Consider the following 10338-nt stretch of genomic DNA (forward strand, 5'->3'; position numbering starts at 1 on the left):
ACTTTAGTTAAAGGGCCAGTATTTATCATTTACAACTAAACAGTTTCGCTGGTTATCAATATCAGTGCCCCCAGGAATGGTCTTAGATAGCCAGAATGCTACACAAGTGCAATGTGTTCAGGCAAATTCCCCTGATTTTCCCCCACAATACAGTGTTTTCCCCAGGGCTTTGCAATCTAATACAGACACAAAATAGCATATGGTTTAACTTACATATCATTTACCAATACAGTTCAAATTAGTGCCCACTTTGTTAAATCACAAATCCTATGTCATTTAGCACCTAGCACGTAATAATTTGTTATACATACTGTATATTTACTTTATGCACCACTAATATATTATAAGTAATGTGTATTGACTGTGTATACAGGTATCGGACCCCTTATCCGGAAACCCATTATCCAGAAAGCTCCAAATAACAGAAAGCCTGTCTCCCATAGACTCCATTTTAATAAAATAATTCAGAATTTTAAAACTGATTTCCTTTTTTTCTGTAATAATAAAACAGTACCTGTACTTGATCCCAACTAAGATATAATTACCCCTTATTGGGGGCAGAACAATCCTATTGGGTTTATTTAATGGTTAAATGATTCCCTTTTCTCTGTAATAATAAAACAGTACCTGTACTTGATCCCAACTAAGATATAATTACCCCTTATTGGGGGCAGAACAGCCCTATTGGGTTTATTAAATGGTTAAATGATTCCCTTTTCTCTGTAATAATAAAACAGTACCTGTACTTGATCCCAACTAAGATATAATTACCCCTTATTGGGGCAGAACAGCCCTATTGGGTTTATTTCATGGTTAAATGATTCCCTTTTCTCTGTAATAATAAAACAGTTCCTGTACTTGATCCCAACTAAGATATAATTACCCCTTATTGGGGACAGAACAGCCCTATTGGGTTTATTTAATGGTTAAATGATTCCCTTTTCTCTGTAATAATAAAACAGTACCTGTACTTGATCCCAACTAAGATATAATTACCCCTTATTGGGGGCAGAACAGCCCTATTGGGGTTATTTAATGGTTAAATGATTCCCTTTTCTCTGTAATAATAAAACAGTACCTTGTAATTGATCCCAACTAAGATATAAATAATCCTTATTGGGTGCAAAACACTCCTATTGGGGTTAATTAATGTTTTATTGATTTTTTAGCAGACTTAAAGGATGGAGATCCAAATTACAGAAAGACCCCTTATCCAGAATACCCTTGGTCCCGAGCATTCTGGATAACAGGTCCTATACCTGTACAAGGTTTGTCTATGAAGATTCTCATTTCCCTACATTCATATACACATTTGCCATTGTCCTCCCATCAATTCCACTATTAAACTAATCAAATGATTTGTAGCTATAGATAAAAACCTTCTCTTGTTCAGATTTGTTCTTTTTTAAACTGAAGTTGCGTTTTGCAGAGTAATGCAATCGGCTGGATGCAATTCTGTTTCCCATCCGCAGATGTGCTGATTGTGTGTTTACTTAAAGATTTCCTTACAAAAGGCACACATTTCTGAACTCTCTTCTCTGCCACAAACCATAATGTCCTGTAAGAGGAATAAGCAGGAATCATATTTACCATCTACTGACTCGGACTATTTTTTTTTTTCATGACTCCAGGAGGTGACTCATGGCTCTCAGGGCTATAAAGAGAGCTCAGCCATACCATGAACACTTATTAGTCTTGGAGAGTACTAAAGCCAAGCATGGCACCTTCACTCTTGTCAGTACTTGTCCTATCTCTAAGCTTTGCTTATTGCCTCTCAGCCCCTGTTCCACAGGATGAAGACTCTGAGATGACACCAGGAGACCTACAGTTGGCTGAGGTATCTCCACTTTCTTAGACTCACTTTGGGTTTATATTTAAAGTTGTTAGATATTTTTATGCTTAAGAGACTTTACAAATGTTTTTATATTCTTCTAGCATTACCTAAACCGGCTTTACAGTTCCTCGTCTAACCTTGCTGGCATGCTGAGGATGAGGAATGTGAAGAGCATAGAGACCAAGCTGAAGGAGATGCAGTCCTTCTTTGGTTTGGAGGTGACTGGCAAACTCAACGAAGATACTCTGGACATCATGAAACAGCCAAGATGTGGTGTCCCTGATATTGGGCAATACAATTTCTTCCCAAGAAAACTGAAATGGCCAAGAAATAACCTGACATACAGGTAAGCAAGTACAATAGCAAATGTAATATGAGAGTAAATTAAGAGTAGATAACTATCACCATAGTCAGTTGTCACCCTACCGTCTAATACAGAATACTTCTCTAGTTTTCTTCAGCTGCTCAGCTTGATAGAGATGAAGTATACAGGCTGGCAACGTGCAGATAGAGGAAAGGCTATTGCCACTACTTCATATTGTGGCCCCTGTCCTGGGGGGGGGGGGGGCTGGGTTGAGACATTGGTAAAATTCTGCAATGGTGATCAACTTGATAGTAGTCATCAATGCTACTTGATTGTATACAGTAAGAAAGTATGGAAAAAATGGTATGCAACCAACTGGTCCATTAATAGGAGCAGGGAGAGAGGAGCACAGTTACCCATAGCAACCAATGGGCTGTGGGTATCTATACTGGTGCAATAAATAGCTACAGTACTATATGTTAGTAAAAAAAAGCCTCAATGAGTTCTGCTAAGGGTTTAACAATAGGGGCAGCAAACCCAGTTGTAGATGAACAAGTAAGGGACAATATTAATGCACGATGGCTGAATCAAAATTCTTATCATCACGGGAGATGCTAGGAGGGCCACAGGTTGCCCATCCCTGTTGACCATCAATTTAAGACTCTGTCATTACAAATACATTTTAATAACTCAAGTGTTTTTTGTCCTCTCCATACTATAAATATTTGCTTTTTGCTATTTACTGTACATATGTTCTGTCATATCTGCACATTAGATGGCAAGATCCTAATATTTGCTTTAAATCTTTCACATTCCTGTTTGAGGCAATCTCCGACCAATCTGAAGGAAGGCTACTGCATGTATTTATTGCCCTTTCATTATAGACCCATTTCCTTATGTTCAGTATGTCTCCCTTCAGCCTGTTCCAGTTTCCTTGATATGTTTGAATGGTTCCAAGATATCCCTTCTCTCCCATAAGCTGTATATATAAGACCTCAAAGTATTTCCAGATATGCTTTGTTGTGTAGACCATGGATGATTTTATTTGCCCTACTAATATCTGCCTGTAGCCAGGCCTCTAAAGCTGAAGGCAATATTCAGGGTGAGGTCTCATCAATAATCTGCAATATGACCTTTCTCTTTCTGCTGCTAACACCTCCTTTTGTCTTGTCTTGTATTTCATTTACATTGCCCACATTTTTATTACAGTGCCAGGGGCTTAACTTCAGGTTTTCTTTTTGGTGCAGGATTGTGAACTACACCCCAGATTTATCCACCAGTGAAGTTGATAGAGCCATCAAAAAAGCACTGAAGGTATGGAGTGATGTCACGCCGCTGAACTTCACTAGGCTCCGCACTGGCACCGCTGACATCATGGTCTCTTTTGGCAAAAAAGGTACGAAAATGGCAGTGCCATATTAACATCACATCTGTCTTGCTTTATCATGGATAGTTTATTGAATGTTATGTTTCATCTAACAATTAATATATTGGGTTAATGAATATAAGTCACTAAGCTAGCACTAGGTCTTGCAAACTGTAACAGCCAATCTACTTGCTAGATCTTTGAAACCAATCTTCTCCTTGGGTTCTGTGAGTTGGTAGACTCATGGAACCCAAACAGTTCTCCAGTAACCCTTGCTGTTTTCTTTTTTATTACAAATGGAGCTCCAGGTGGAGCATCACAGAAAGCTTGTTCACTAACCCTTACCATTTGTGTGTGCCTTAGAACATGGAGACTACTATCCATTTGATGGTCCAGACGGCTTGCTAGCTCATGCCTTTCCACCTGGGGAAAAGATTGGGGGGGACACTCACTTTGACGATGATGAGATGTTCTCAACGGACAATAAAGGTAACTTGCAATCAACAGGTTAAGTCAATTAAAGATGTTGAATAAATGCCAACTGAAGCCCTAAACAATATTGGCTTTATTTAATATGTATAAAAGGAATATGGCTGTGATACCTCTTTAAATTCTCCCCACCACCACCAGGTCACCTTTTTCGTAGTATTAGCATTCCTTATCCTTTCCCCCTGTAATGTGATGCCCATGTCCTGATAGGTCCAGGGAAAATAAGTTGAGGTAGGCTAAATGGGAGGAACCCAAAAAGTAAATTATAGTGAGCATAAGATTAACTCAACCTTATAGGGCTTGGTTGGAAATACAGATGGCCTTAAATCTTTTGTTTTTAGAACTCACCCTCCCATAAGAAATGTAGTTTCTGCTGCTCAGTAATAGGTAGTACATGAGATGTTGGGTTACCCACCCATGGTTTCGTTACACTGCATCTGATGCTGTTACCAATCATTGACCATCTGAAACAAACTCTATTATCTTGCAGGATACAATCTCTTTGTTGTTGCTGCTCATGAGTTTGGCCATGCGTTGGGGTTGGATCATTCTAGGGATCCTGGTTCTCTGATGTTCCCAGTTTACACCTACACAGAAACAAGTCAATTCTTACTTCCCGACGATGACGTGCAAGGGATTCAGGCTCTGTATGGTAAGTACAGAATTGCCAAGGCTTCTACAAATAAATACAAGAGTTACTTTGTGTCTTTCTGCACTATACAATTCCCCTCTTGGTAGAGATATCTTTGCTATTTTGGAAGTGACAGGTTCCTCTGCAAATTACAGTAGACTTTCTAGTGAGGGTAGGGTAGGTCTGAAGACTGAAAAGAGAATGCATCTGTATCAACTGTAATATTAATGCCCGATATTTGTGCTTCAGGTCCTGGTAATAGAGATCCACATCCAAAACACCCTAAAACTCCAGAGAAATGTGATCCCGAGCTAAGCATTGATGCCATCACGGAACTAAGAGGGGAAAAGATGATCTTTAAAGACAGGTATGGGTTCCGACAGTATTTCTGCTTTACCTGGGGCTAAAGTGGGTATTACTAATAAATATGCTTTTATATCCTATTTAATGTCAGTACACCTTTAAATTAGATCTGTTGTATATAGATGAAGGCAGTTTTATTTTCCATTATCTATCTGCACAGTATTGCAGAGAAAGTATTTTCTTTGATTCATTAAACAGGAGAATATGACTGTTGAGTTATTTCCTTTCTACGTATCTGCTTGATTGTGCAAAATACTGATGGATCTTTGTCCAACTCTTTGTACTTGTAGGTTCTTCTGGCGGGTTCACCCCCAGATGACAGATGCAGAACTTGTACTGATCAAGTCCTTTTGGCCTGAACTTCCCAATAAGATTGATGCTGCCTATGAACACGCAGCCAAGGATGTGATCTACATATTTAGAGGTCTGTAGTTCATTTACTATCTTGTGCAATGATCATTAATTCTTAATGGACAGGCATGGCTAAAGTTAGACCCCTGGTAATGTGGGATAGATCTAAACCTTCCTAGGAGCTTAAATTATGAACGTCCAACCACAAGCTCCTATATTTACTGAGCCTATGACCATGTAGTAAACTCATAACTGGCTACACTGTGGTCCAGCCTATAATATTATTTATTCTAGTGATCTAAGTGACTAATGGTTGGTCCTGTTGGCTACAGGCTGGTCTAGCCCTGTGAATAATGTAACAATCTGACCGACACTAGTCTAGTGTCTTAACTGGCTATTGGCTGGTCCAGCCCTATCAACATGAAGCTCTAAATAATTACAGGTTGGTTTGATAAGCGGGGAAAGAAAACATTCCAATATCTACATCATAAATTATAAATCCAAAAATGAAAAGAAAAGGAGCGTTCATTTTTACAAAATACCTTCTTCTTAGGTAAAAAGTTTTGGGCTCTCAATGGATATGATATAGTGGAAGATTATCCCAAAAAACTCCATGAGCTTGGCTTTCCAAAGACACTAAAGGCTATCGATGCAGCTGTGTATAATAAAGCCATTGGGAAAACTCTCTTCTTCGCTGGCGACAGTTACTGGAGGTAAAATTTCACAATATTCCCTACTAATTATTTGTAACTATGCTTTTGTGTGGATTTTGTTGCTTGCTACTATTTTCTCACCATTCCAACTGTAGATGAAACTGTATATTGTGAGCTATTTCCATTGGTCACACAGAACATTAAGCAGGTTATGTAATATAAGACTCTAAGTATTTACTGGTCACCTGTTTAAAAGCATACATCTTATTGGTTGCTATGGGTTACTGCTCCTGGGCAAACTTAGTGCCTTTGATTACATATGGGGGTTAAAGTAGATTTCTGAGGAGAAAAAAGTTCCTCCTACCACTTTTTTCTAAGTATGGAAACTTCTCAAGTGTTGAAAGATGGAAAAGAAAGAAGACAAAGTTTAGGAGTAACAAAAGGCTTAGTAACATGAATTGGTCTTATAGGTGCAAAGTGAAGGTTGTTATTATTGATATAGACCACCCCCCAGAAGTTCAGTCAGAAGAGCCACAAGCATTGCCTACACATTGACAATTATCAACAGATAATGGTGCCACGTTCATATAATGTTAGGAAGGCCATTTCCTCCTACCACTCTCCTCGTAGGTGTAGAAACTTCTCGTGTGTTGGAAATAGAAAATAAAAAAGAGTAACAACTAAGGCAAAGGAACCTAAATAGGTCTTAAGGTCCCCATACACCTCAAGATCCGCTCGCTTGGCGATGATACCAAGCGAGCGGATCTCCTCCCGATATCCCCCACCTACGGGTGGGCGATATCGGGAGAATCCAGGCTAATTCGACGGGTATAATTAGCCAATGCAGTCCCCGATCCGACTAGATTTTTAAACCTACCCGATCAAGATCTGGCCGATTTCAGGCCAGATATCGGTCGGGCAGGCCCGTTGGTAGTGCCCATACACGGGCCAATTAGTTGCCGAATTGGTCTAAGGGACCCATATCATCAGCTAGAATCGGCCCGTGTATGGGCACCTTTACATGTACAAAGTGAAGGTTTTTATTATGGATGAAAGGCCCCCAGAAGTTCAGTCACAAGAGTAACAAACATGAACTTAAGTTGGAAACCTTCACAATCATTATTTCATTATCATTATTTTTTTTGGAGGGGGGAATAGAAACATCATACATGTATTTCTGTTTTTCCTTGCTGTAGTTTTAATGAGGAGACCAGGACCATGGATAAGGGCTTCCCAAGACTCATCTCAGAGGACTTCCCAGGAATCGGCGAGAAAGTAGACGCTGCATATCAGAGAAATGGTAAATTGTGCCACAATAATACTTTTAGCTGTTATAGGCAAAATATATATTAGAGCTCATTTTGTGCCAGGGCACAGTGCAAGTTTATGTCAGCTGGGCCATATATACAGTATATCTACTACTTACCAGAGTAAACATGAGAGACATTTTGCTTTTCTTAGGGCAAGTACATGTCATCTACAAATGACTTCATCAGTTTAGAGTTAGACAGACTCAAAACAGTGTGCCCAGTGCTACCTGTGAGTGAGGGCCTCCAACTCCCTTATTATTGCAGAGCTGGAGCTTTCTGCCATGATGTTGGGCTGGAGAGAGGCACACAGTTCTGAAAGGCTAGAGTGCTGTTTAATCTTGTGTCTAGACCACTGGACGGTCCCTCCTGCTTAGAGTGATAGAGGGAAGGTCATCATTGGCATCTTGATATAGAAAGAGAGCCATGGGTTAAGTGCAAAGGCACTCAGGCCTGAGGGAAAGGAAGTACCCTATATTATTAATGGTTAGTATGTTATAGACCACTGTGTTTTTACCTATTTGGTTGAAGACAACAGTTTGGCCAGGGCCTTCCTTAATTATTTTTCAGGTGTATGAAAACATTACTTTATAGCCCATTGAGCCATAATTGAAAGTAATGTTTCCTCCACTAACTAACTTCCAAGATAAACTTCCAGGAGTTTCACAGAGTGCAAATTCCGAACTTTGTCCCAAACTGCCGTTGAGGCTGAACCCTTTCTCCACCCCCAACCAAACCTCACCCACCCACAGTTGGGGAACCACTACTTTAGACGGTGCCATTCAAAAACAAATTAACGTCCAATAATTTGTTTTAATGAATAATGTTCTGCAGATTCCCAACTAGCTGGTTGCTAGGTTCCCATTTGGTCTGAATAAAAGACTAATTCATAAAAATGTAATAATAATGAATATTATTTATGAATTTCGAGTTACAGGTATCTGTGGCCTCATTTACCAGGTGCCTGTCACCCCAGGAACCACATTTTTAGTCTCAAGTTAGAATAGAAAGTGGTTAAATTGCACTAATAGTAACCAATCAGCATTCAGTTTTATTTTTGTCTACTAAAAAAATGAAAGAAAAGATTGAATTGGATAAAATAGTAACTATCTTAGCAAATTAGCCCCCAACGACTGAAATAAGCTGAAAACAACTTCTTTTGTTCCTTGGTTCTAGGCTACATCTATTTCTTCAGCGGAGCACTGCAATTTGAATACAGCACCTGGAGCCAGAGAGTAACACGCATCCTGAAAACCAATTTTGTCCTGATGTGCTGATCTTGAAATGAATAATTTATACATATATATCTACAGATATCAGGCTGCTGAGCGGCCTCCTTTTTATGCAGTTGACTACCGCCTTGGTCTTCAGCAAAGCTATGGGTTGGTTATTAAGGGTAAATATAGCGCAGGTTAGCTACAGAGAACAGTAACACTTTCTTTCATACGTTTCCAGATTCCATACAAATGTTAATATTTATATATAACACTACAAGTACCTGCAGGTATTTATACCTACAATGCAATAATAACTGGGTATCAGTAATTTGCAGAGAATGGAAGTTCACTTGTATTACATATGGGAAGCTCAGCTCCTGCATGTAGATGGGGTAGAGTAGCAAGACTGTCATGAACATCATAATTATCATAATAGAAGGGTGAATGCAATTGGTTGCTCTCTGACTGGTGTAACTAGGTGATTGGTCTTAAGCTGCCCATACACGGGCAGCACCAAGCAAACGGATCTTTACCCGATATCCCCACCTACGGGTGGGCGATATCGGGTAACATGTAGGCGAATTCGAACGGCGGCAATGGGGCAGTTGGTTCGGGGACCGCATCAACGAGCCGATGTGGCCCCCGATCCGACTGAATTTTTTAACTCTGCCCGATCGATATCTGGCCAATTTCAAGCCAGATATCAGTCGGCCAGGCCCCTCGTTTCTGCCCCTACACAGGCCGATAAGCTGCCGAATCTGTCCAAGGGACCGATATCGGCAGCTACAATCGGCCCGTGTATGGGGACCTTTATACAGAGTTATTTGCCCTAGTCGGGGTAACTAGAACAATGAAACACATTTACCCATTTGACCTTACTCATAAAAGGGTTCATCATGTTTTTAGAAACTTGTACCCCATTCAAACTTTGATAATGGGGCCCATTATTGTGCCATTCATGTGGTGCTGACCCGTGCCATGCATAGTTAGTATTTATTCCTTTGCTGACTATAGTTTGATGGGATGCAGCCCAAGGACGACCACCGGAGCTGCACCAGATGGGGCATCCCATTACACCTCAGCCCACAATGAATAGTACCATCTAAGTCAATCTGAACCAGTTGTCACAGTCCAAAACTCTCAGCAAGTAGAACCTGTGGAGAGATGTTCCTACATATAAACATGTGGGGCTAAGGTACTTATATATATATATAATATCAGCCCGGGAGCATAGCATAATGCCATCTGCAGTGTTGATGGGCTTCTGATTGGACCTTCAAATACTTGGAACAGTAATACTAACAAGTCTTCCTTTTCTTCATTCCGCAGATGATATACATGTAGAGGTACTGTGTGTGTGTTCTTGGCCAACTTTTCATAGTTCTTTTCTTTTGGGTTAATACATAGGACTATATTTTTGTAACTATTTATTATATGTGAGAGAGCAGTGCATTTCTGACAATAATAGGAAGACTTAAAAGCCATTAAATCAAAAGAAAAACACTTTCAATAACATGTTATTCAGCCAAACATTGAGGAATTACTTTGAGAAGCAGATCACATGCAGAGTCTGTAATGGCTGCATCCATTTGTATTGTGTCTATATGTGTGTGTCCTGGGGGCTGGGTTCTTTTTCTGCTGAAATATCTATAACTAATGCCTTTTTTCTATGGTATATTTATTAAAAGGAATATTGAATAAACAAAAAATGTTTTGTTTTTTTTTTTCAATTTAATGGTGGTTATTTTAACCAGAGGAATTACACATGCTTTGAATGGCTGGTAGGTGGTAGGTGTGTCAGAATTCACACTGAGCAGAATTTT

At 39.7% G+C, this 10338-nt stretch overlaps 1 protein-coding gene across 1 annotated transcript; it reads left to right on the forward strand.

The window, feature by feature from the left end:
- Positions 1–1677: 1677 nt before the first annotated feature.
- mmp13l (matrix metallopeptidase 13 (collagenase 3) like) lies at positions 1678–9078 on the forward strand. The gene is made up of 10 exons (XM_002934925.4): positions 1678–1837; positions 1936–2180; positions 3386–3534; positions 3868–3993; positions 4484–4645; positions 4874–4991; positions 5278–5411; positions 5892–6051; positions 7188–7291; positions 8475–9078. Exons 1-10 carry the CDS (start codon positions 1718–1720, stop codon positions 8573–8575), a joined length of 1419 nt encoding a protein of 472 aa, XP_002934971.2. The 5' UTR covers positions 1678–1717; the 3' UTR covers positions 8576–9078.
- The last annotated feature ends 1260 nt before the right edge of the window (positions 9079–10338 follow it).

Source organism: Xenopus tropicalis, chromosome 2 (genome assembly GCF_000004195.4).
Source record: "Xenopus tropicalis strain Nigerian chromosome 2, UCB_Xtro_10.0, whole genome shotgun sequence".
In the NCBI taxonomy this organism is placed as follows: Eukaryota; Metazoa; Chordata; class Amphibia; order Anura; family Pipidae; genus Xenopus; species Xenopus tropicalis.

Coding starts and splice junctions, on each gene's coding strand:
- mmp13l (XM_002934925.4), top strand. CDS start 1,718: ATGGCACCTTCACTCTTGTCAGTACTTGTCCTATCTCTAAGCTTTGCT. Junction 3,994..4,483: donor GTTCTCAACGGACAATAAAG/GTAACTTGCAAT, acceptor ATTATCTTGCAG/GATACAATCTCTTTGTTGTT. Junction 6,052..7,187: donor GCTGGCGACAGTTACTGGAG/GTAAAATTTCAC, acceptor TCCTTGCTGTAG/TTTTAATGAGGAGACCAGGA.